The following is a 26616-nucleotide window of genomic DNA, read 5'->3' on the forward strand; positions in this document are numbered from 1 at the left end:
GTCTTTACTAAAACATACAGAAATTAGCTGGGCATGGTGGTGCACACCTGTAGTCCCAGCTACTTGGGAGGCCAAGGCACGAGAATTGCTTGAACCCAGGAGGCGGAAGTAGTTACAATGAGCTGAGATGGCGCCATTGCACTCCAGCCTGTGTGACAAAGTGAGACCTTGTCTCAAAAAAAAAAAAGAAAAAAAAAGTAAGTTTAGGGAAGGAAAAAGGAAGATAGGGAGGAGAGAGAGCTGTGCCTGGGAGGCCTCATGTGGTGTCACTAACAATTGCCTCCCCTGTCCCCAGAGCTGTCTATATTGTGGCTGTTTGTTCATGACCCTAATTAATGTCAAAGCCCAGAGTGCCATGTGGGAACCCTCTCTGCACCACAGGTCTTTAGACTGAAGAGGCAGCAGTCCCTCTTCCACCAAGGCCTCTGGAGTCTCTCCATCCTTTTCCAATGGTGCTTATTCTATCTAAACTCTCATTTGAGTGGCCACATATCCTGGCCTCTTTGTGGTTTTTGCTGTCCCTAGTGCCACCAGAGTTTACCCTACCTTGAAAGGTCACAGAAGTGGTCTAAATTAGGGAATATCCTTCAACACAAAAAGGCAAGGAGAGCCCTGTGGATTAAGCCAATTGTTTTTAGATCACTTGAGATACAAGTAGTTAAAACAGCTTAGGATTGGAAAGATCTTGTGGTTTATGAGAAACAGCACTAGACCAAAGGTAGATCAAGCAAGAGACCCATCTGCCAATCTGCCACTCACTCCCAGCCTTCCCTGAAACTAGTCAATCCCCAACTCCAACCTCAGAGTCCTCATTGTAAAGGCATTTGTCCCTCATGACGGAATTTCTAGATCCTTTCAGTTGTCTTGGACTATATTCTATACTTTTCTGGAAGCATTCTCAACAAAATATAATTAAAATTACCTCCCTGGTACACCCATAGTGCATTTCCAGAGGGAAAATGTTGCTAGAGACTCCCTTCCCAGTTTGTAGAAAGTGGCCAGGAAATGGGTCTGATTTCAAATCTCTCTGAAATGCAATGAGAGGAAAGCACTGAGGGAATGCTGAAGTGGGGTCACTTTTGTCCCCCAAGTTCCAGGAACCATTTATAAACCGAGTCATGGCTTGGGTGAATGGCTTGTAAGTTTGAAGTGAAGAAAGATGTAGGGGTACCAGCTGCTTGCTCAGATAACAAGGAAGAAAGACACCAAGCACCTCCATACACATCACCTTATTTCTCAAAACAACTGGAGGAGGTATTATTATCCCCATTTAACAGATGAGAAAAGTGAGGCTCAAAGAACCTCAGTAAATTAGTCCAGGTCACAAACTAGTAAGTGGCAGGGTTGAGACCCAAATCCAGGTCTATTCAACTCCAATCCCAGCATTCCTTCCACTATTGGCAACAGATTGGCACTATGATGTCCACTCACCTGAACCACAACAAAATTCCTATAAAGAACCAGAGTGGTACCCAGCCCACTTTTCCAAGTTTGCGTAAAGAACAGAGCCATGCTTTTGAGTTGGGAGTAACAGCTGTTTGGGCAGGGACCAGAGCAAGAAATTGTTCATGCAGGGATATTTAACCAGCTCAGTGCCCAGAACAGAGTGGAAGATTGAAGAATATTTGGGTTTTTGTTGTTGTTGTTTGTTTGTTTTTTGAGATAGGGTATTGCTCTGTTGCCCAGGCTGGAATGCATTGGTGCCATCATGGCTCACTGCAGCCTCAACTTCTTGGGCTTAAGTGATCCTCCCACTTCAACCTCTTGAGTAGCTGGGACCACAGGCATGCACCATTATGCTTGGCTGATTCTTTCCTCCTCCTCCTCCTCCTCCTCCTCCTCCTCCTCCTCCTCCTCCTTCTGCTTCTTCTGCTTCTCTTTCTTTTTCTTTTTTTTTCTTTTTTTTGGTAAAGATGGGGTTTCACCGTATTTCCTAGGCTGGTCTCAAACCTCTGGCCTCAAGCAATCCACCAGCCTCAGCCTCCCAAAGTGCTGAGATTACCAGCATGAGCCACCACTCCCAACCAAGAATATTTGTTGAGAAGTTGAGTAAATACAGGATTCAGGGTTGACATCGACATCTTTTCTTTCTTTTTTTTTTTTTTTTTTTTTTTTTTTTTGAGACAGAGTCTTGCTCTGTCGCCCAGGCTGGAGTGCAGCGGTGCGATTTTGGCTCACTGCAAGCTCTGCCTCCCAGGTTCACGCCATTCTCCTGCCTCAGCCTCCCCAGTAGCTGGGACCACAGGCGCCCGCCACCACGTCCGGCTAATTTTTTGTATTTTTAGTAGAGACGGGGTTTCACTGTGTTAGCTAGGATGGTCTTGATCTCCTGACCTCATGATCTGCCTGCTTCGGCCTCCCAAAGTGCTGGGATTACAGACGTGAGCCACCACGTCCGGCTGACATCGACATCTTCTGCAGGTTACCAAAGAAGGATCTGAGGCTCAGAGAGGCCAGATGACTTGCCCTAGGTCACATAGCAGAAAGAATTGGACAAAGAACCAAAGATGTCTAGACTTCAGACAGAGATCTTCCTTCACATCACCATAACTCCTCTGGCCAGGAGAATTTTTCCTGTACATTTTAATTAAATGCAGTATACTTTGAGCCAAATGATTGCTAACCTCCAACTGAGAACACTTATTTGCCTAATGAGTTCTTTAGCAAAAGACTCTGCTGCTTCAGGATGCAGAGATAGCTTGGTTAATGCATGTTTCAGTTTTCATATTATGCTATGAGTCATTTTTGTTTATCTTAGAATTCTTTCCCCATCTGTTGTGTGTGGTGGCCCCAGTCACCAGGGAAAGGAACTTTGTCACTCACTCAGGAAGTGATGGACTGACTCCCTGTGAGTGGATGAAGAAACTGCTTTCATAAGCGTGGTCATGCAGATCAAAGTGTGGGTCCTCTACACATGTTCCCAATTAACTGTGGCCATCCCATTCCGTGTCCCTTGCACTCTCCAGCATAGTTTCTAATCCTTTAACAGCCCAAACAACAAGAGGGAAGCCCAGCCCAGCCAAAACAAAAGCAGAAAACAGCCAAAGGAAGATGAAAACATCCTAGTGATTAGTGAGAGAGATCCAAATATCCCAGTATCTGGAGCCACCTCGGGGTACTGGGATATTTGGAGCTTCTCACCGCAGGGGGTTGCCTCATCTGCACCCAGTGTCACTTCCCACAAGGACCCCAGAGCTCAGTCTGTAGCACTAGACTCTGTGCTTTGATACACACTGCTGGCCATCTTCACAATACCTTCACCCAAATGTGGCCATCTTCAATTCAGCATGTTTCATTTGTCAAACTGTGTAGTTAAGATCTATCCATTTAACTGTATGTAAGTATTACCTTAACAAAACATAAAAATTTTTTAAAAAGAAGCAAGTTTAAAATGACATTCACCTTTCCCTTCTACCAAAACTCTTCCTCCTGAGGTCTTTAGCCCACTCAGGGTGTCCTTTGGCTCCCTAAACCTCCATACCCAATCAATCACCAAGACCTATTGATTCCACCTATTCCATTTCTCTTGAAGCTTTCCCCTTCTCTGCATTTTCCCATCATTGCATTCTGCTCAACCTACTGACACTGACCACCTACTATGGGCCAGGCACTGTGCGAGACTGTAAGTCTACATTATGAACAACACACAAATAGTATCATGCTGGAGTTTGCATTTTAGAACCCCCGGGTGGAAACTACACCACAGGGGCACTGGTAATACAAAAGGAGTGACTCCCTCTACACAGGGGTGGGGGCTTGGTGGGCTGCACAGACCACACAGGTCAGGGATGGCTCTGGAAAGTTCCTAGAGAGGCTGATCTCTGTTGAAAGATAAATAGGTATTTGCCAAGTGGGCAAAGAGAAGAACTGCATTCCAGCCAATGAGAAGAGCTCAGACAGGAGCAGCTGGAGGGAGTACCTCAGCCATTCTGGTTTGTCGGGGATGTGTTTGTTTCTTCAAGAATGTGTTCTAAAGGAGGGGAAAGTGGTAGGAGCTGGAACTGGAGAATCAAGCAGGAACCAGATCACGGAAGGTTTTGTCAATCTTATTCAGGAGTTTGAAACTTAGTCTGTGGGCCTGTGGGCAGACGGAATGTCAGTAGAGTTCTAAGTAAGGACCTAGTCAGCCTTACTCTTTAGAAAGATCACTTTAGGAATAATGTTTCTTATGTGAACAACTGCAATTATTTTTCTTAACTCTCATCTCCCCTCCCTCCATATACCATTTCCAAAGTGGAAAACAAGATGATGTGTTTTCCCTAATAAAAAATGGAAACAAAATTAAAACCTCACCACAGTTTCCCATAGCAGACAGCAGCAATTCCAGACTCCAAGGAAAATTGTTCCTGGAGATGTTAATAGTTGTTATGGGGAGTAGGGGGGCTGGGAAAGGGGGGAAATCATTTCCTTGCAAAAAAAAAAAAAAAAGTTGGATTAACCTTTATATGAAATTAAGCAGGTTTCCTTTTCATTGCAGGACTTCTCAGAGGCTTCAATTTTCTAAAATCAACTGTGACTGTTTGAAAAGGGGATTCAGCATTCAAATTCCCCAACTTATTAAACAAGTGAGTTCCTTGATCTTGGAGCGTTGATTAGCATCTTCATGGGCTAGTCTTCTGTGAAATGCTGACCTGCACAGTATGAAGTCCAAACTCAGCCGGGCACGGTGGCTCAAGCCTGTAATCCCAGCACTTTGGGAGGCCGAGACGGGCGGATCACGAGGCCAGAAGATCGAGACCATCCTGGCTAACACAGTGAAACCCCATCTCTACTAAAAAAATACAAAAAACTAGCCGGGCGAGGTGGCGGGCGCCTGTAGTCCCAGCTACTCGGGAGGCTGAGGCAGGAGAATGACGTAAACCCGGGAGGCGGAGCTTGCAGTGAGCTGAGATCCGGCCACTGTACTCCAGCCCCAGCGACAGAGTGAGACTCCGTCTCAAAAAAAAAAAAAAAAAAAAAAAAGTCCAAACTCAGCTAGAATAGTGTTCTGAATAATCTAGCCTCAACTTTAATCCCTTCCTGCCATACACACATCCTTGTATCCTCTGTTCCAACGACACTTGTCTTCTTAGTGCCCTTCCCCTCTCTCTATGCTTGAGGAATTCTGGGTCATCCTTTAAGCCATAGCCAAATAGCAACTCCACTGTGAAAAAGTGGTCTGTAGTGAGGGTTGCAGAGATACAGGTTGATCTGAATCAAGGCTACTGTCCGTGAAACCCTTTATATAGTATGTGGAAATTATTTGGATGAATAACTCTGTAATCTGTGAATCTGTGAAGAGGGATGGACTACATTTTACAAAGCAATTAGGGGTTCTTTGTGACTGGCAAAGAGACCGTGGCCTCTGGAGACTGTGCACTGTCTTGTGTTTAAAGAGACTTCAGTTTTTCCCAGCCTCTCTGCTCTAGATTACATGAAGAACAGAAGCATCATGTCAAGCCACTGGATACCATAATGGAGTGGGACAAAGGGAGTGCTGGAAAGATGTCTGGAAGTCCATGTTTGGGAATGAGTGGGGGTAGCCTGGATCTCTAACAAGGGCTATTGGAATGAAGGAAATTGACTCTAGGATGGAGAGACTGGAAATCAAAAAGAACCCGGAGAATGAGTCTTCAGAAGAACAGCCACAAGAAAGTACCATGTTCACATAAGTGGATACAGCTACTTTCTTTTTTAAAGCAGGAACAGGAAGAGGGCAAGTAACAACAATAACAAAAAGCTGTGACTTTGCTCAGGAAGAGATGTTCTAGAGACTGCTTCTGTGTGCTTAGGAGAGAAGAAAAGAGGAATTTAAGGGAGAAGTAATAATGCATAAAAAGCTTTGTACTTTGTCCCTTGGACCCAGCTTTGCTTTCATTGGACAGGACCTAACCCTGACTACCACCTTGCAACTTTGGGATGGAGAACAGGTGAAGGGGAAGGTGGGCCAGTGCAGAGAAAGAAAGAAGAGAGAGAAGAGAGGCAGGGGAAGAAACAAGAGGAGGAAGTGGAGGGAAGCAAAGGCGTCACCAGCTCTTATGCAGAAGTAAACAGGAGCTGGACATGATGGCTGATGCCTGTAATCCCAGCACTTTGGGAGGCCAAGGCGGGTGGATCACTTGAGGTCAGGAGTTCAAGACCAGCCTGGCCAACGTGGTGAAACCCTGTTTTTACTAAAAATACAAAAATTAGCCAGGCCTGGTGGTGGGTGTCTGTAATCCCAGCTACTTGGGAAGCTGAGGCAGAAAGATCACTTGAGCCTGGAAGGCAGAAGTTGCAGTGGGCTACCTGTACTGCAGCCTGGGTGACAGTGAAACCATGTTGTTGGGGGAAAAAAAAAAATATATATATATATATATATATGCATTGCATTTGACTCAGCAACTCAATTTTGTAATTTTAACTAATTTTAAACAATTGGTCTTAAATTATAGGCTGGGTGTGGTGGCTCACACCTGTAATCCCAGCACTTTGGGAGGCTGAGGTGGGCAGATCACTTGAGCTCAGGAGATTGAGACCAGCCTGGGCAACATGGCAAAACCCCATCTTTACCAAAAATACAAAAAAATCAGCCAGGCAGGCACCTGTGTTCCCACCTACTTGGGAGGCTGAGGTGTTAGGATTGCTTAAGCCTAGGAGATGGAGGTTGCACTGAGCTGAGATCACACCACTGCACTCCAGCCTGGGTGACAGAGTGAGACTCTGTCTCAAAAAAAAAAAAAAAAAAAAAAAAAAGGAAAGCATGGATTCAGAGTTTGACCCGGGGAGGAAGAGGAAGAGAAAGAGAAAGAGAATCAGCCACATCTCCACCTCCTCTTAGTTTTCACCTCAGCCATCAACAGGTTTGTTGGTCTTTGTTGAACCGGCAAAGGAGTGGAGTGGAGCTGAGGGAAATCTGGTGAAAATTAAGATCAAGAGCAGCCTTGAGGCGATTTCCCAGGATGGAAGCCTCCTGCCGCTGCAGATCAAGTGTGAGCAGCACAGGGCGCCTTGGCTCAGCATTTGCTGGAAGGAGCCACTTCCTCTCCTCCCTGCGGCCTGCCCCATCCCTGCAGTCACGCCAAATGAGGCAGCCTGCTTCTTTTTGGTGTGCCTTATTGTTCCAAAACTTCTTGGAGTACACCTGGGAACTCTTCACCACCTACTGATGAAAAGTCCCAGCTTTTATGGTGAAAAATGATGTCCCGGATTCTTTTTTTTAATCGCATTGAAGTCCCTAAAAAGATAACACATTCCAAAGTTCCAACAGACCAAAAAAAAAAAAGAAAAAAGGCCAGAAGCAAAGGAGTCTACCTCTCTGTATGACTTCTGAGTTGAAAAGATCTCCCTGACTAACTATGGTTTTACTGAGAGATGTAGATGATGATTTTAATAATGCCTTTGCTCAACAAAAATGTAACTGTTACTGGCCATAGGGCTGCTTCTTAGAAAGACTGGTATGGAGAGACTGGCTTAGAAAGACTGGCTGTGTGGAAATGCCAGCCTTGGGGCAGAAACCTCCATGAGATCTTTTTAAAAGTGGAACTAGAACAAAACAAAATAAGACAAAACAAAACTATGAGGTTACAGCATCACCATAAAGATCTAAGGTATCTACAAATATCATAGCTTGGTTTCGATGATATTACCAAACAAAACTGGAGTCGGCTTGCCCAGCGCAGTAAGGCCAAACGTTCACATCAAGGTTTTCTAGTGGAAGAAGGAAGGGGATTGATTTACGAGACACCAAGCAAGGAGAATTGAGCAGCTCACGCCTAAGACCTGATCTTCCCAATGGCTTACAAGCAGGGGTTTCTAAAGGCAAGGGTAAACTTCAGGAAAGCGAAGTTACAAGCAAAATTGTAAATTGATACATGGAGGTTATATGCCGGTTTGGCCTAAAAAGGTGAGATAGCTTGGAGTTGGGGGCTTACAAGGTCCGAGGTGGATTCAAAAATTTTATTTGCAAAGAAGGGAAGCTTTGTCAAAAGACTTGAGTTCGGCAGAAAAGAGTGTGGGGTCTGGCCTGTGGGTGTGACTTCCTCCAGGTCCTTCAGGAAAAAGTTTAGAACAAAGAATGGAGGCCAGGCATGTTGGATCACAGCTGTAATCCTAGCAGTTTGGGAGGCCAAGGTGAAGGGATCACTTGATGCCAGAAGCTCAAGATCAGCCTGGGCAAAAAAGCGAGACCCCAGACCCCATCTCTACAAAAAAAAAAAAAAAAAAAAAAAAGTAAACAATTAGCCAGACATGGTGGCACGTGGCTGTAGTCCCAGCTACTTGAAAGGCTGAGATGGGAGGATCACAGGACAGGAGGTCGAGGCTGCGGTGAGCTGTGATTACGCCACTACACTCTAACCTGGGCAACAGAGCCAGACCCTGGCAAAAAAAAAAAAAAAAAGCCAGAATAAAGAACAGAGGTCAGAATTCAGTCCTCAGTTCTCCCTTATCTGAGGTCTGCATGCCAGGGGATCCATTTGGTAGGGGTCTGGGTTTCTGAAAACAACTCAGGGATATATGTTAAGATGTTACCTTTAGTTTCTACAACTCTAACTTCCCTGACTATTGTTTTAAGCTACTATTACCTTCTTGCTTCTCAAGTTGCTCCTTACTTCTCAGGGCTAGCTGGGTGCCTGGAATTTCCCTTGCAGAAACTCAAGATTTTGCTTTATTTCCATGCTTGTTGGGGAGTGGGGGAAGGAGGCCCCTAAAAGGGGTCCCTGCTTTATCTCAGTAATGCCTTTTTTGGTAAGTTTTCAGATGAGGGGATGTAGAACATTCACAAATAAAACAATCCACACTCGCTTGAGGGATAAATTATGAATGGTTCGTACATTAAAACTCCAAAGATCCCAAAGCACCTACCCTATTTTAAAGCACAGTAGCTATTGTGATACAAGCCAGTTTTGCAATGTTAAATTCATTCTGAGTAGAAGATTGGAAAGGAACACTTAGAAAAAAGGAACAGGTTGAAACCAAAACAATCCTCTCCAAATGAAAACTTATTTTAAACAGAATCAAGTGATCCAATGACTCTGTGGCCTTAAATCAATATTAATTAATTTCTCAAATCCTAATAAGTAGGTATCATGACACTGGTATTTGCATGTGTGTACAATTTACCCTGCCTTCATCTTTTTTTTTTTTTTTTTTTTTTTTTTTTTTTTTTTTTTGAGACAGAGTCTCACTCTGTCACCCAGGCTGAAATGCAGTGGTGCAATCTCGGCTCACTGCAACCTCTGCCTCCTGGGTTCAAGCAATTCTCCTGCCTCAGTCTCTGAGTAGCTGGGATTATAGGTGTGTGCCACCACTCCCACCTAATTTTATACTTTTAGTAGAGACGGGTTTCACCATATCGGCCAGGCTGGTCTCGAACTCCTGGCCTCAAGTAATCTGCCCACTTCAGCCTCCCAGAGTGCTGGGATTACAGGCATGAGCCCCTGTGCCTGGCCCCCCTGCCTTCATCTTTACATTATTGCTCAAGAATATTCCAAATTCCTGAAAAAGTCACTGCCTGTCAACATGCAGTTCCCCTCTGAAAGAACACCAATAATGGCAATTCAGTAGATCATTCCTGTATTGACACCTATTTTTTCACTTTAATGATTTATTTCTCTGATGGCTGCTGGCTAAGACTCATTATTAAGAACCATTAGTAAGTCAAACATTCTAACTTGAGGCTTTCATGCCAGCAAAAGCTACCAAAGTAATAAATTTTGCCTCTGTGCACTCCTTTGTCTTGGAGCCTCTTGGTTATTAAAAAACAAACCAAAAAAAGCATCTTTTAGCTATGTTCAGGGATTCCAACAAAGATATCAGTCATTTGTTAAGTAACAGGACTAAGAAATTTGAAAACAAAAATATCAGCACAAGGAACAATCTGTGTATTTGTTTGTAGTTTATGAGCATTGGCCAATTCCAAAATAATGAAGAGATTTGCTAAGTGCTCACTTTTTTTTTCAGATAAGAAAATATTGCATTTAAAGTAAACACAAATTGTATCAAAAAGAAAAAGTTTATCTAGCATTTATTAGTGTTTCAAAGTATTTAATAATTCTAAGCAGAAACAACTTATTCTAAATTTCAAACACGTCTGTAAATGTTCCTAAGAATTTTTCTTATATAAAATAGATATCTTAATAATTTTTAAAATCTAACTAAAATAAGTTTTGTTGACCCTGCTACTGCACCTACGACATTATATTCCAGTTTTGTCTTGTATGCTGCATAAATCCTTGGATAAAGGTATTATTAAAAAGTTATTAAAGTTTTAAATTAACTTTTAAATTAAAGTTATTAAAAAGTTATTTAAAGTTATTAAAGGTGTTATTATAAAGTTATCGGTGGACTGTCTATCCTGTTCATGTCTCTGAATCCAGCAACCGGCTTAACCAAAGTGGATTCTCAACCAAAGTATGTGATCCTCTCAAGACAAAGACCTTTTACAAACAGGATTTCATCTGGCAAGAGGGGAGTGGAGAAGAGCTCCTTCATCAAGTCTTCTCTCTGTGGGTGAACCCGTTGGCTCAGAATGAACAACTTAGGCACATTACGGTAAACACCCAGGCCACAAAAATGCGTTGAAACCACTGAAAATGAAATAATCAGACCTACTTAAATGTTTTTACCATCTGGGCAAATAACACCCCAAGGGCCAAGATTTACCTAAGAAAGTGTCTAAGTATGTTACCCAAGGCTGAGAGGCAACAGGTAGGTGGATTTTGTGCCAATTAGAAAGTGTTATGATTGGCAAACCACTGCAAAACTCTGAAATTGCAGTGAAATGGAAATGCTGGCTGTCATCCCCAAAGTACATTTCAAGGAATCACAAAACTTCAGAATTAGAAGCAACTGAATTAACGTTTTCACTCATATGAAAGTTGGAAGATGAGGTGGTAACACGAGAGCTTTTGCAGGTGTCCCTGCTCTTAATCTGTGCCCCTTCCACCTTGGTACCTTTCATTCTTCAGGACCTGATGGAGTGGTACAAAGCAGGGGTCACTTGACAAGCTCTCAGCCCAGCTCCTGGATAGGGCAAAGCTGACAAGGAGGAGACACGGGGAGCCTGGAGATCTCAGGGTCCAGGAAACAGCCGCCCCTTTGGAACTGCACAGCAGAGCATAGCACTGGGATCAGAGAGCAGACTCATCCCCAATCTTGTGCAAAAAATAACATTTGATGATTCCCAAGGTAGGTGAAGCAAGTAGCATTTGGGGTTCCAGCAGCCCCTACAACTGTTTCCCAAATGTTTGGAGTTTGACTTTGCAGTGTACACTTTGCCCTGGACTGTTTTTCTCTTAATTTTTAGGCCCAAATGTATTTTAAGGTAAATGGATCCCACATGCCTCTGATGCATTTACACTGAACTCATCAGACCATGTTTTGAAAGAGCAATCTGAGGTCCAAGAAGCCCTTGGAGGCTGCTTTTATGAGCCTCTCTGTGCTTCTTTTCTTAGAAGCAGGAAGCCACATTTTGATACGAACAAATAAAACACAAACCTTAGAGACTCGGATCTGGTTCCAAATGTGGCACCTCTGAAACTGGTGGGTCCTCAAATCATCAAGACAGAAAGCTTCCCAGCCTTCTTTTTGAGAAGTTCATGGAAACGTACCCGTGTTCTGTTGAGCCTAGAGGCAGTGGTTCAGAGGTGCTCGGTGCAAAGCTCACACAAACCTTCAGCGTTTCTGTTTCCACACTTCTTCCCAGCACCTGAGTCTCCTGACACAGCCAGGACCCAGGCTCACTGCTGCCTTCTGGCCTTTGCTCTTCGGAGAGCTGAGCTGAGTGAGTCCCAAGGGAATCACCCTCTGTTTTCTGAGCTTTGAAACCAGAGCATCCTGAGCCATTTGTTGCTGATGTGATTGCTAACACCACTTGACCCTGACTGAAGAACCACAACTAGGGATGCTTTAGATATGCTTAGTTAGAGAAAAAAATAACCACAGCCAACAGCAAAGTGAGGTGTGTGGTGTGGGTGTGAGAAATGTTCTAGGGGTGAGGAGGGAGGACTTGCAGCTTCTTGGATGCTACAGGGAGTGGAACATGCTGTTTCCTTCCACTGAAGGCCTAAGATACTACTAAGTGGAACAGGAGAGTTCCCTGGCCCCCTCACAGTATGTGCAACAGGGGTGTGGCTCTCTGTTCATCTGCCCCAAGCTAAAACCCCTTATGGGAAGGGGAGCACGCAGACAGGCAGGTGCAGGAACCAGGGTGAGCACTTTTGGGCCCCAGTCCCAAGACAGCATCTAGGGGTGGGCGTCTGTGACTTCCAAAGCCCAAGTAGGCACGTGTTACAGTGCATTCTTTCAGCCTTGCCATCTGTGGCAGCTTAAGCATTAACCAGCTTAGTGGACCCTCTCCCTTTTCGCAAGGGCAGAGGGCCAGTATGACAGCTTCCTATATCCCGAGCTCTTGTCCAGCATCCTGGAAGAATCAGGTCACACATGAATTTGCAGGATGAATGCAGGCGTTTTATTGAGTGGTGGAGGTGGCTCTAAGTAGGATGGATGGGGAGCTGGACAGGGGATAGAGTGGGAAGATGATCTTCCCCTGGAGTTTGGCCATTCAGCGGCCAATTTTCAGATCATCTCTAGCCGAATTCCTCCCAATGTTCCTTCTCTTCTCTTCTCTCCTTCTTTGCCGTGCTGTTCTGCCATTCATGTCTGCTCATCTTCTTGTCTCCCCATCTGCTTCTGGAGCCTGGAGCCTGGGGTTCAGGATGTATATGGGTACAGGATAGGGGATGTGGCAGGCCAAAAGGCAACTTTTTAGGGATGAAAACAGGAATACCTGTCCTCATTTAGGGCCCGGGTATTTAGGCTTGAGGGTGGAGCCTTTGCCAGGGAACCACCCTCTTCTACCCAGTATTTCTCTGTCTCCTGTCCATATCATAAGGATCTGTGGAATGCCTACTAAGACTAGGGGTCCAGGGCACAACTCCTGGTAGGCACCGTGTGGGTCCTTAACGAATATCTCGCCAACAGGTAGGACGGGAGCACCCTCAGATGGATCCGTAGACTCCACCTTGGCTATCAGGGAGTGCACTTTTTTCCTGAAGCCTTGGGATGATTCCTGGGGTGGGACATAAAGACAGCCATCCCAACCTGTCCTCCTGTGACTTGCAATGTTGACTGTCGGTTGGCCCCTGCCCAGGGTTCTAAGATTTGAAGGATATCCAGAGGCCCTGACCAGGAAAAGAATAATGAATCCTACAATGAGCAGAAAAGACATTGAAGGTAAGGCAGCTAAGTCTCCAGCCCCATCTGTCCACCTCTCTTTCTACGATTTATAACAATACATTCTCGACTCTGGCTATGTAGTCAAGTTTTCAAAAATCATGATGGCCAGGCCCTACCTAAGCCCAATGACATCAGAGTGTCTGGGGGCATGTCCCAGGGAATCAGTCTTTTCTCCAAAGTTCTACTGGTTATCCTTCTATGCAGCCAGGATCGAGGGTCACTGGTTCAAAGTAACTTGAATACATTCCTGTTCTGCAGGAGCATTGGAAATAATCTACATAAGAGAAGAATTGTTGGTTGTTTTCTAATCAGATGAAACAGGACTCAGGGATGATGCCTCCCCCTAACTTCCCCACCACCCCCATTTCTCTGCCCCACTGCCCCCCTCCATCGACTTGCCAGAGTGACAGATAATGCCCTAGCTCCCTGGAGAGCTTTCTAAGCACATGATAAACAGGTTTAAACAGAACTAGAACCCCAAATGCTGAATCATCTATGATGTCAAAATGAACCAAACACAAGCTCTCTTCAAATATTTAATCAGTTTGGAGACCTCTGCCTTCCAATCCAATTGGGTAAAAATTCTAAAGAAAGCAAGATTAAGGGGTCCTCAAAGAAAACATTGGGCTAAAATGGAGAGGAGACTGAGTTTGGGAAGACAGAACATAGCATGTGTCTGAAGGCCTTTTGAAGGAATTCTACAACATATTTTTAAAAAATACTCAAAATGAACAAGACAGGATTAAACCGTTATACAAATTTACGGACAACTCAAACTTATTTTATGGCTGAAAATACCAGACATGGTTTTGAAATACATTCTCAAACCCTTCCATCCTGCTGTGGTTTGTTTACATAGCCTTCTCAGTGTAGGCAAAAAGCAAACTAGCTACTCCCAGCGTTCCCCACCAGCTCCCGGGTCTTTGCAAAGCAGTAACACAGTGAGAGAAGGAGTGAAAGAGGTGAAGAGGTGACAGCAAGCTGTTCACAGTCTTTGAACACAGACTCAGACCCCCGCAAACCTAATCTATTTTCTTTGAGAAACATGGAAATAAACTGAAGGCCTTGAAAATTCACCAACAATCTTACATCAGGGGAGCAATGATAATACTTTTTGATAACTGCATCATAGGAACTGGGGGTGGCATGTCCTTCAGGGTGACAGGTCTGCAATAGTACAGGTGAGAGTCAGGATGTCGGGGCTGACTCTTCAGGGAAATGTTCAGCAGGAAACGCATAACGTCTGTGTCGCTCTCATTCTCTCTGTTATTTCCTCTTCTCCTGTCCCTTGGTGCCGATGAGAGCCAGCGTCGGAGGCTCCAGCCCGAGGCTCAGAATGGGTACTGCGACACATATATCCGCAGTCGGATCACGGAGCTGCCTCTGAAGTTAATGACAGTGTTGACAGTGATCATTTCCAAGTCCAGCTGGATTTCCCGGGGCCCTTTGATGGGGCGTGTCATCACCAGGGTGGCACTGATGGGGCCCGTTTGCTGTGGACAGAACCGGGGGACACCAGTGAGAAAAAGCCTGCATGGTGTCCCTGCAGCCCCACCAGGACACTCCCCTTGCCTCCATCAGTCAAACTGGTACCCCCTCGGTGCCTCAAATGTGCCACACTCTTTCCCTGGCTTTGCCCACTCTCCACCTGGCTCTTTTCTGCTAATCCTTCAGGTCTCATCTGAAAGGTCACTTCCTAAGAGGAGCCTTCTCTGATTCCCCAATCTAAGTCAGGTCCCCTCTGACCTCTGCCGCTGCAGCCTCTACTTTATACAGGATGGAAAGCATTTATGACTACGCATGATTGTCCACACTGTCTACCTGATCCATGTCTGATATCTGGGCCCCCACTAGGCTATGAGTTCTGTAAGAACAGGTACTGGGGTCAGGCTTTTCACCACTGAGTCCCCCTAGAACCCAGCATGGTGCCTTGAACACAGAAGGTGTTCAGAAAATATATATTGAATGATGAACGAATCATTGATTGAACCTTCTACATGGCTTAGGGCTGTCACTTCACCTCTCTGGGGCTCATCTCTAAAATGAGGGTTTGGCATTGAGTACACATGGACACAAAGAAGGGAACAACAGGCACCATGGTCTGCTTCAGGGTGGGAGGCAGGAGGAGGGAGGGGATCGAAAAACTATCCACTGGGTACTGTGCTTATTACCTGGATGATGACATAATACGTATACCAAACTCCTACAACACAGTCATTTACCTAGAGGACCACCATGCACATGTACCCTTGAAAGCAGAATAAAAGTTTTAAAAAACGTGTTTGAGAAGAAATAAAATGAGGGTTTGGACCAGATCAGTAATTAAAAAAAAAAAAAAAAAAAAAGGCATCAAAAGCTACTGGAACTTTTTTTTAAAACTAACAATTCCAGGGGCCCATTCCAAGATTTTCTAGGTCAGTATATTTTTAGGTGATGCCTGGGCAAGGTGGAATTTAAGAGTTCCCCTCTAGACACCCTAGAGTCATCTCCAGCTTCACCGTTCTGCAACCTGATCACTGTGGTCCTAATAATTTCACGTGAACTCTCTCCTCCACTGAGTCTTTTTCTAAAACTTTCAAGGAGGAAGGCAGAGAGGAATGACATCAGTTGAGCACTCATCATGTGTGAGGCACTCTTCTAACCATGTTTATGTACATCTGCTTATTTAGTCCTCATAAAATGGCTGGGCACCATGGCTCACAACTGTAATCCCAGCATTTAGGAGGCAGAGGTGGACGGATCACTTCAGGCCAGGAGTTCGAGACCAGCCTGGCCAATATGGTGAAACCCCATCTCTACTAAAAACAGAAAAATTAGTGGGGCATGTTGGCAGGTGCCTGTAATCCCAGCTACTTGGGAGGCTGAGGCACAAGAATTGCTTGAACCTGGGGGGCGGAGGTTGCAGTGAGTAGAGATCGCACCACTGCACTCCACCCTGGACGACAGAGCGAGACTCCAGCTGGAAAAAAAAAAAAAAATCTCATAAAATCCTGAAAGGCCTTGCCAAAGTGTGGTCCCTGGACCAGCAGCATGGGCATCACCAGGGAGCTTCTTATTTTTATTTATTTATTTTTTTTTTTGAGATGGAGTCTCCCTCTGTCACCCAGGCTGGAGTGCAGTGGCCAGATCTCAGCTCACTGCAAGCTCCGCCTCCCGGGTTTATGCCATTCTCCTGCCTCAGCCTCCCAAGTAGCTGGGACTACAGGCGCCCGCCAACTTGCCCGGCTAGTTTTTTGTATTTTTTTAGTAGAGACGGGGTTTCACCGTGTTAGCCAGGATGGTCTCGATCTCCTGACCTCGTGATCTGCCCATCTCGGCCTCCCAAAGTGCTGGGATTACAGGCTTGAGCCACTGCGCCCGGCCAGGGAGCTTCTTATAAATGAAGAATCTCAGGCCCTCGCTAAGATCTACTGAGCCAGAATCTATAGCTTAACACAATCCCCAGGGCTTTGTGTGCACATTAATTATTGAGAAGTGTTGATCTAAAAACACACGACCCAGGTGGAGGGCCCTGGCTGTCCTTTCTAAGTGCTGTATGGAAGGTATGACTCATTACTTCCCCGTTTTATGAGTAAGCAAACTGAGATCTCATGAGGTTAAATAATTGCTTAGGGTTACCCAGCTAGTCTTGGGCAGAGCCAAGAGCTTCCATTCGGGTTTTTCTGACCCCAAGCCCCAGGCTTTTTTCACTGCACAGCAGGTATTAGAAAAGGCTGATGTGTGTTTCACTTCTTCCTAGCACCGACCTAATGAGAGATGCTCGCGGTCAGTGCAAGAGACAGATATTGGCACTGGTAGAGGAAACAGCGAGAGGGAGAAAAGGGATGGGCTGGACAATCACTTCCCATACACTGCAGAGCTCAACCCTGTGTCCAGAAGCTGAAAGCAACAGTCTCTGCAAAATAAAGGAACTCAGCTGGTCTACAGCTACACTAGATGTTTTATCTGTCTCCATAAAGGGAGGGCGCCCCATAAAGCTCTGAACATCCCCAAAATCCACCACAGGTAAGACAAGGGTGGGGCTGGCAGACAGGTGCAGGCCAGGTGCTGGGACCTCCCCTATCCATGAGGCTATTGGCAGTCTGACAGCCACACAATTTCCCCTTGGCACTGGTTCCTCCTGTTCCCGTCAGCATCCACGTGATTGGCACCTCCTCATGCAGAAGATCGCTTGGACTTCCTTGTCAGCCCTTATGAAACCTGAGCCCTGGGCCAGGACTTCAGAGGGTAAAGCCACACAAGGAAGTGCCGGCAGCCTTTACATATACAAATATCTCACCAGCTTTCACTGTGTGAACAAAGACCAAGAGTTGAGAACCCTGAGCTGGGGTAGCCCTCCGGAGGGAGATCTGCGGAGCCCAGGGTCTAGAAAGGAGAAGGGGGCAAGTGCAAACTTCCAAGTTGTTCCTTTGGGCTCCCCTGGTAAATTCTCCTGAGTACAAAAGAATCCTAGACTCTCCCATTTGGAATCCTAGACTCTCCCATTTGGAAGTAACTGTAGAAGCTGGGGAGTCCAGCCTCCACCTGGGTCCACCCTACCCACAAGCACCTGGAAGAGCTCAAGTACCTGCCACAAGAGCTGAGGACAGCCACCTCCACATTCAGCTTTTAGGGCAGAGCCAGGGCCTTAATGAAATAACCCCCCGAGAGCCCGTGGGCATTAGTAGCCTTGGTGGTGTGAAAAGATGATGAGGAGGAGGGTGGTGGTGGTGGTAGTGATGATGGTGGTGGTTATGATGCCAGGCATCTGGCTACAACCTTTCCTACACCTCTTAATTAATCCTCATAACCCTATGCTGTAGGTAGGTTAGGGATACTACATAAGGCCACAAAACTACTGCATGGTACTAGATTTTATGGCTCCAAAAATCATGTTTCTAACCACTACACTCTCTGATAAGGTCTCTGTACCTCTCCATTTACTCACCATCCCGTGGGTCTTGACTCGAGAATCACCACTTTGTGTTGTGTTTGCTAGGTTGTTTTCCCCCTCTCCGCTAAGGTGTGTGTGGGTTCCTCCAGGGCAGAGACCACATCCTGTTTGTTTCTCAGCGCTCAGTGCCTGACCTGAAGCCTCATACACAGTGGTGCTGAATGCATGCTGGTGACGGAAGAATGCACACGAATGACTGAACACCAGTGGACTTGACCACGCTGGGCGTCGGCTGCCAGCAGCCCACCAGCCGTATGTCTTCCTGGCCCTGATCCCACATGCACTCAGGTTTGTTCCAATCAGCTTGTGGGATGGCATGGTCTGACCTGTGGCAAACAGCCACGCTGCAGCAGGCCAGCTTCCATGGGCCCTGCCACTTGATCCATGTGTGACATGGAGTAAGTGCACTTTGGCACAGTCTGAACCCCATGACCTTGCTCCTTCTTCTGGCCCTAATTATGACCCCCAAGCCACCTGACCAGAGCCAATCATCAGTCCTCTTTCAAGGGCTCAGTGAGAGACAGACAGCCAGTAAGGCTTATGAATGGGCTTGTGTGTGCATACATGTACGCATGTGGGCATAAGTGTGTGCGTGTGTCCATGCGAGTGTGTGTGGTTTGCCTGTGGGGTGAGATGAAGCTCCTCCCATGTGCTTATAATCAAATCAATGAATCTTAGGGTGTGAGAGCCTGGACGGCCATCCAGCCCCACCTCCCACACAATGCTCTAGTCTCCTGGGTAGCATTCCCAAGCCCTCATGGCCCAGCAGCTCACAGCCTCCTTACAACAGTAGCAGCAACAGTAGCAGTTGCCACAACAGTATCTATACAATCGTAACTGCTATTTATTGAATACTTTCTATTGTAACTGGATGTTAGATTTTTCTTGTGATCTCAATTTCTTCTGAGACCCGGAAGCTGGAAGAGCAGGTAAAACATACCTCCCCATCCTAAAAGAAAAGTGTAACAGCACAGATATTTGGTGCCAGGCTGCTTAAGTTCAAATCCTGCCCCAGTGCTTATTAGTTGTGAGACTAGTTGGGCAGGTTGCTTGGCTTTGTGCCCCAGTGCTCTCGTCTGTAAAATCTGGATAAAACCATCCTATATCATAGGATTCTTGTGAAGAGTAAAGGGTTACTGTATAGAAAGCACTTAGAATAGTGTCTGGCACATACAGGTACTATACACGGCTTGCTGCTGATGCTGTATGTGGAGTTATTGGGGGTTATACAGGACTTACAAAGTTGTGATCCAAAGCCAGATGTTTCCCTAATTCCGTCACCCCCTCCAGCCTACAAACATACTTTTTTGTTTGTTTGTTTTTGTTTTTAGAGGCAGGGTCTCGCTCTGCCACACAAGCTGGAGTGCAGTGGTATAATCATAGCTCACTGCAGCCTCGAACTCCTGGACTCAAGTTATCTTCTCGTCTCAGCCTCCAGGGTAGCTGTGGTTACAGGCCATGCCACCACACCTGGCTAATTTTTTTAAATCTTTTTTTGTAGAGATAGGGTCTCACTACATTGCCCAGGCTGGACTTGAACTCCTGGGCTCCAGCGATCCGCCCACTTCAGCCTCCAGGGTAGGTGGGATTACAGGCATGAGCCCCTGTGCCCAACTCTACATATATTTTATTAAACACACTTACCAGCCTCCATCTCAATCAAGAGGGGTTTCAAGAAAAAAACAAAAAAACTGCTCAGAAATGCAGACCCCTGAAGTTCAAGGATGCAGAAGGTGGTACCAGTCTCTCCAGGAGAAGTCTGGAGGTGTGAGCCCTGAGCTGCCCGCACACCATAGTGAGGAATGGGGAATGCAAGGAGCTGATGTTGACATCCTGAAAGGCCCTTGTGTAAGGTCTGCTGCCAGGATGCCATGACACCCTCCACCTCACTACCACCACGGAACATCTGTATGGGACGTAGCCCCAGAATTAGGGGCTGAGAGGTTTGGAGTAGCAAGTGACCAAGCACAGGCCCTACTGCCCATATCATGGACTGGTCAGTGTGAAGTCCTCAGGCAAATCTCCAAAAGACCCAAAAAAGCATCCTGTGAAAGCCACAGCTTTGGGGTCTCTGCCCCTGAGGGAGCACCAATGCCTGGTTACAATGGCAACAATCAGGGAGGAGCCTCGCTCTCCCAACCTTACCCTTTCTACCACCTGCTCCTCCACCGTGAGCCCTGGAGGATCCAGGGCCAGCACTACCATTACTGGGAGGGTAAGAAGAGGGCAGGGCAGAGGCCAACCACACCCCGTGCCTGCTCTGAACTAGGAGACAGGGAGAAACTTCACAGTGGATAAGAGACAGAGAGGTTGAAGTTTCCATTTAAACTAGCACAGACTTTTGACGTGAGAGAATGAGACAGTCCAATAGAAATAGAACATGCCTGTGAATCCTAGGGAACTGACCTGAGATGTAACCCAGGTGCTCAGAGGTTTGATCCAACAGCGTGAGAAAAAGAAAGTCATTGACTGTTTCACTCCCACCACCAAACTCCGCTTCTTTGATAAAAACAGTATTCCAGACAGGGCGCTAAGTGGATGATCTCATCTAATCCTAAAGTAAACACTCATCTAGAGGTCCAGAGAGGTTAGGTCACATCACACAATTGTTAAATTGTTAAACTGTAGAAGAAATGGTTCCAGAGCCCACATTAGAATGACTGAGTGGCTTGCCGGGGAGGGTCCCACAGCTTTGGACAGCATGGACCCTTGGAAAGCCAGCCTTATCGGACAATTTCTGTCTTCCTGCTTTGTGGCCCATGACTTCATAGGGCCCAGTCCCTAATGAAAGCACATAAACTCCCATGGACCTGTCCTTTTCAATATGGCTCCCCACAGTGACCCTGGAGGATCACAGCAGCATCTGTTAGAAATACAGATTCCTGGGTGCAGTAAACTGAATAATAGCCCCCAAAGAGATCCAAGTCCTAATCCTTGGAACCTGTTCTGTTATAAGGAAAAGGGTTTTTGCAGATGTGATTAAGAATCTGGACAGAGAGACTATCTGGATTGTCTGAATGGTCCCTAAATCTACTCACAGGTGTCAATATAAGGAGACAAAGGGAGATTTGATACACACCGAAGAGGAAGAGGAGGCAGCGTAACCACAGAGGCAGATATTGGAGTGATGCAGCCACAGTCAAGAAATGCTGGCAGCCCCCAGAAGCTGGAAGAGACTTGGAACAGATTCTCCTCTAGAGCCTCCAAAGGGAACACAGCCCTGCTGACACCTGAATTTCAGCTCAGTGAAACTGATTTCAGACTCCTGACTTACAGAACTATGAGACAATAAATTTCCTTTGCCTTAAGCCACCAAGTTTTTATTTTTATTGTTTTTCAGAGATGGGGTCTCCCTCTGTTGCCCAGACTGGAATACAGTGGTGTGATCTCAGTTCACTGCACCTTCGACCTCCTGGGCTCAAGCAATCCTCCCATCTCAAACCACCTCCCTACTACACCGCCCCAGGTAGCTGAGACTACAGGTGCCTGCCACCATGCCCGGCTAACTTTTTTTTTTTTTTTGTAGAGACAGAGTTTTGCCATGTTGCCCAGGCTGGTCTTGAGCTCCTGAGCTCAGACATCTGTCCACCTTGGCCTCCCAAAGTGCTGAGATTACAGGCATGAGCCACCACACCCAGCCTTACTATTATTATTTTTTAAAGTAAAGGCAGGGTCTCACTACATTGCCCAGGCTGGTGTCAAACTTCAGGCCTCAAATGATCCTCCCACCTTGGCCCAGCAAAGTGCTGGGGTTACAGGCGGGAACAACCACTACTGGCTAAGCCACCTAGTTTGTGGCAATTTGTTACAGCAGCCCCGGGAAACTGGGAAATTAATACACCTATGCCTCACTCATCATCTTCCGAAATTGATTCTCTGGAGAGGGAGCTCTGGAATCTGCTTTCTGGGCAAGTGCCCAAATTCACACTGAAATGTGAAAAACATTGTTCTAAGCCAGTGGTCTCTATTTATTAATTTAAGACGGAGTCTTGCTTTTGTCGCCCAGGCTGAAGTGCAATGGCAAGATTTCGGTTCACTGCAACCTCTGCCTCCTGAGTTCAAGCGATTCTCCTGCCTCAGCCTCCTGAGTAGCTGGGATTACAGGTGTGCGCCACCACGTCCGGCTAATTTTTATATTTTTAGTAGAGACGGGGTTTTACCATGTTGGTCAGGCTGGTGTCAAACTCCCGACCTCAGGTGATCCACCTGCCTTGGCCTCCCAAACTGCTGGGATTACAGGCGTCAGCCACCGCGCCCGGCCAGCCAGTGGTCTCTAAAGAGGGGTGGTCGCTCCCAAGAGTTGCAGGATATGAAGCTCAATAATACAAATGACACAGTATTAGATGCATACAATTTACAAAAAAAAAAAAAGTAAACATATTGTAGCATGTCTGCTTTAAAACCTTTTGCTGATGTGGGTAAGTCAGTGTTGTCTAATCAAACTTCCTATGGCAATAGACATGTTTGTATCTAGGATGTCTCATACAGTAGCCATGTGTGGCTTTTGAACACCTGAAATGTGGCTAGTGCCCTGAAAAAACTGAATTTTTAATTTTATTTAATTCATTCAGTTTTAAAGAGCCACAGGGGCCACTGTGCTGGACCACGCTGATAGAGCCCACGTCTAATAGAGCCCACGTCTGCGAGCCACACCTTTAACACATTCTCTGTAAAGTAAGTACCCTGAGGGCAAGGATTTGGGGAAGTTTTCTGCATTGCTGTATCCTTGGTTTCTAGAAGTGCGTGGTAGGTTGTTTTGTTTGTTTGTTTTGTTTTGTTTTTTTGTTTTTGAGACAGTCTGGCTCTGTCACCCAGGCTGGAGTGCAGTGGCATGATCTCAGCTCACTGCAACTTTCGCCTCCCAGGTTCAAGCGATTCTCCGGCCTCAGCCTCCCAAATAGCTGGGATTACAGGCTTGCACCACCACACCTGGCTAATTTTTTTATTTTTAGTAGAGATGGGGTTTCACCATGTTGGCCAGGCTGGTCTCAAACTCCTGACCTCAGGTGATCCACCATCTCAGCCTCCCAAAGTGCTGGGATTACAGGCGTCAGCCACTGTGCCTGGCCTGCATAGTAGGTACTTAAGAAATACTTGTCACATGGGTGGGTGGAAAAATGGAGAAGTGAATGCCTCTCCAACAGAATGTTAGGAGAAAAGAGGCCTGAGATTGAGTCTTGGCCTAACTTCCCATTTCACAGATGAGAATCCTGAGGCTCAGGAGGAGAAGTATCTTTTGTAAGACTACACAGAAAGTGGTGGAAACCAGGACCTTGAACCACACTCTCCACTCTTCTCTCTCAATGCCTGTCCCTCCTAGCTCCACTCTTACCTGCCTGCATTCAGCATGTTCCTGGGAGAGACAGCACAAGGCCACTGTTACAGATGGTGTCCCCAGTCCCCACTCCCTCTTACCCGCATATAAAATTCTCTGCCCTCATTCCCAGATTTGATCTGGAAAATGTAATAGGCCCCAGGGTAGCGGGTCGTGGCTTGCATTTGGAAGATGTCAGCAGGAACGGAGCGTCCTGACACCACGTCCATGTCCCGGTACAAGATGGTAAAGGGCTGGTCTCTGCAGCCAGGGTTCTCAGCAGGACACATACAGCGGCTGTGGAAAGGGAAATCATGTGAGAACTCAAGAAATCCATTCCAGGTGCTGGTTGTGCCTACTTCCTCTCTTAAAACACTGAAAATGAGGCCATCCCATTTTTAACATCCAAATGCCATAACTGTAGAATGTCTCTGCTCCTAGCTTGAGTCTAAAAACTCTCCAGCATGTAGGCGAGCTCTGTTTCCTAGAGAATGGACTTTTCTCACCAATCAGACGTTCTGGTACTAAATAGAATATAAACCTTAGATCTCTGGTTTTCAGAATGTTAGAACATTCTCCAAGATAGTTTACACTTGCCATGTAGGCCAAATATGCCGCTCCAGCCTGGGCGGCAGAGCAAGACCCTGTCTCAAAAAACAAAACAAAAAGAAAAAAAAAAGGAAGAAAGAAATTTTTAAAGTAAGAAATTGGATTAACAGGTCTTGGAGATCCTTGTACATTCTCTATTGCACTCAGCTCAGTCTGCATGGAATGGAATTGAATAGAATATAATCAAATATTGTCATTTGATAATTGATAAACAAGAGTTAGAACTATGTACAAGATAAGACATTGGACATTTTGGAAATTCAATGAATAATAAGATCCTGACCTCAGATAGTTTGCTTTCTAATAGGAGAAATAAATCACAGACACAAATATCTCTAATACGAAGCAACTATTAACAGAGTGCCCTAATATAAAATCACTGACTTTTACTACCAAAGAATGCCTGTTATAGACACCCCTTGATTCACCCCTAACACCCCCTTCCTCTGTCTCCGACCCTGCCCTGAGACTCCACAATAGGGTTCACAATAGGATGAAGATGTCTGTTGATACGTGCGGTGGTGGCCAACGCTAGGAGTCAGTCTTACTGTGTTTCTGCCGCTTTCTAACTTCCAGTCTATCCACAAAACCTGTTGGTTCTATTTCCAAAAGAGAGTCCACATCCAACCATCTCCAGTGCCTTCGAGGCACTTTTGCCTTCTAGCCCTTGCACATACTGTTCCTTCTGATCTTCCACTCTATTTAGTTAAAATCAACTCATTTTCCCGTTCCAGCCCAAATGTCATTTCTTCAGAGAGGCCTTTGGACTCCTCCATCTAAACCATCCAGCCTACTCTTCCTTTTTATAAATTTCCATTCATTCTAAGCAGAGTATGGTGTCTCATGCCTATAATCCCAGCACTTTGAAAGGCTGAGGCAGGAGGATGACTTGAGTCCAGGAGTTCAAGACCTCTGGCTTTACCAAATATATATATATATAAAATATATAAAAATATATTATATAATATATAAATATATATTATATATTATATAAAATATATAATATATAAAATATATTTTATATAAATATATTATATATAATATATATAAATATATATTATATATAATATATATTATATATTATATATAAATATATAAAATATATATTTTTTTATATAATGTATATAATATATAAAATATATATTTTTTATATATTGTATATAATATATAAAAATAAATATATTTTGTATATATATATATGCCAGGCACACTGGCACACACCCATAGTCCTAGCTACTTAAAAGGCTGAGGCAGGACGATTGTTTGAGCCCAAAAGGTTGAGGCTTCAATGAGCTGAGATTGCACCACTGCACTCCAGCCTGGGTGGCAGAGCAAGTTTCATTTTTTTAAGGCTGCATCAAAACAGCCAAGTCAAAACGTCTCTAGTGCCTAAATGGCCACAACAAAGTATCATGTGTGGCATATAAAATCATTGTTTTCTAAAAGAAGTTTGGAGGAGGGAGTGATGGCTCCCAGCTGAAGAGGACCACAAACAGCTGGGAGAGGTGGCATCTGAGCTGAAGTCTGAAAGATGGGGCAGCTCTGGCTATGTGGAGATGAAAGGAATGCCTTCCCTATGGCTGGAAGTATGTGCACACAAGCAGGGAGGTTGGCCATTCCTGGACACGGGTAAAGGCGTGAGCAAGTCCTATTCAGATTGGCAGAAGCACAGGACACCTGAACCGGACAAGGAGTTGGAAGGGGCTGCTGGCGTCCTACTGGACTGGAGCCTGGAGCGAGGGAGTCATGGAGCATTGTCAGCGTCATGCCAGAGACTCCACCAGTAACTCCAGCTCAGTGCTGCGAGCTGAAACGGATCAGCTCCCCAGCCACAGACAGGGGCGGCCTGGAAAAACCCAGAGAGAACCAGGAAAAGCAGCTGGGAAGAGCAGCCTGGAGCTCTGCTCTGCCACAAACAGCCCTTATATCGGGGGTCAAAAAGCCCTGTTCTAAAGAGTTGCTTAGAAGCACAGCTCTTAGCAACAAGTGAAGATGTCTCTAATGGACCCACCTGTCCCGGCATCATCCTCTCTTTTGCCAATTTGTTATCAAAGTGGGAACCACTGGTAAGCCATGAATTCCTCTCTTAGAGGCTGTATTCTGAGAGGGCAGGATGGGTGTGTTTGATTCATCCTTTCATCTCCCATGCGGGGGTTTGGTGTTGCTCAAGGGAAGTCAATGTGTGAACATTTGGAAGATAGGAGGCCAAGGAGCAACTAAGACGGTTTAAAAAAGGGATAAAAGAGAAGGAAAAGGAACTCCTAGTATGCCAGGAACAGAAAGCCACTGTCCTACTGCATTTACCTTTTGGAAGTTGTCTTCACTTTAATTCTATCCTCAACTCTAATATTTGCCATCTGGTGATTTAGTAAAATGTTGACCAAGATGACATCAGAAACTTGATTAGCACCAACTAGAGAACTGTCCAGCACCTCAATACTCAACTCTCCAGCACCTCAATACTCAACTCTCCAGCACCTCAATACTCGCAGAGCAGTCCAGGGAGATTGGAAGCATTCATTTCACCTGGGAGCTTGCCAGAAAGGCAGAATCTTGGGCCCCA

The 26616-nt window shown here is 45.6% G+C and overlaps 2 protein-coding genes and 2 long non-coding RNA genes across 11 annotated transcripts in view; 2 read left to right on the forward strand and 2 right to left on the reverse strand.

The window, feature by feature from the left end:
* The window catches only part of TC2N (tandem C2 domains, nuclear), an 86265-nt gene extending 74420 nt beyond the window's left edge, over nucleotides 1-11845 (reverse strand). For 2 of the 4 annotated variants that reach the window (XM_015454133.4, XM_005562042.5), the window contains exon 1: nucleotides 11458-11845. The gene's annotated coding sequence lies outside the window, so the exon portion shown is untranslated. The remainder of the gene's footprint in view (nucleotides 1-11457) is intronic. The other 2 variants (XM_045397622.3, XM_065549244.2) reach the window with 2 other exon arrangements.
* The window catches only part of LOC102143577 (uncharacterized), a 35378-nt gene extending 19902 nt beyond the window's left edge, over nucleotides 1-15476 (forward strand). The window contains exons 4-6 of one of the 4 annotated variants that reach the window (XR_012416075.1): nucleotides 4478-4565; nucleotides 10338-10512; nucleotides 12943-15476. This is a non-coding gene — a long non-coding RNA (uncharacterized lncRNA). Of the gene's footprint in view, nucleotides 1-4477; nucleotides 5770-10337; nucleotides 10513-12942 lie in introns of those variants that run through there. The other 3 variants (XR_012416077.1, XR_012416076.1, XR_012416074.1) reach the window with 3 other exon arrangements.
* The window catches only part of FBLN5 (fibulin 5), a 79080-nt gene continuing 66184 nt past the window's right edge, over nucleotides 13721-26616 (reverse strand). For both annotated transcript variants that reach the window (XM_005562039.4, XM_005562038.4), the window contains exons 10-11: nucleotides 23546-23741; nucleotides 13721-14690 (exon numbers count right to left, since the gene is read on the reverse strand). In XM_005562039.4, coding sequence (XP_005562096.1) covers nucleotides 14529-14690; nucleotides 23546-23741 — 358 coding nt within the window. In that variant the 3' untranslated portion in view covers nucleotides 13721-14528. The remainder of the gene's footprint in view (nucleotides 14691-23545; nucleotides 23742-26616) is intronic.
* Nucleotides 18255-21267, forward strand: LOC141407320 (uncharacterized). Its single transcript, XR_012416079.1, has 2 exons — nucleotides 18255-18418; nucleotides 21171-21267. It is a non-coding gene; the product is annotated as an uncharacterized lncRNA (long non-coding RNA).

This window comes from Macaca fascicularis, chromosome 7 (assembly GCF_037993035.2).
Source record: "Macaca fascicularis isolate 582-1 chromosome 7, T2T-MFA8v1.1".
NCBI lineage: Eukaryota > Metazoa > Chordata > Mammalia > Primates > Cercopithecidae > Macaca > Macaca fascicularis.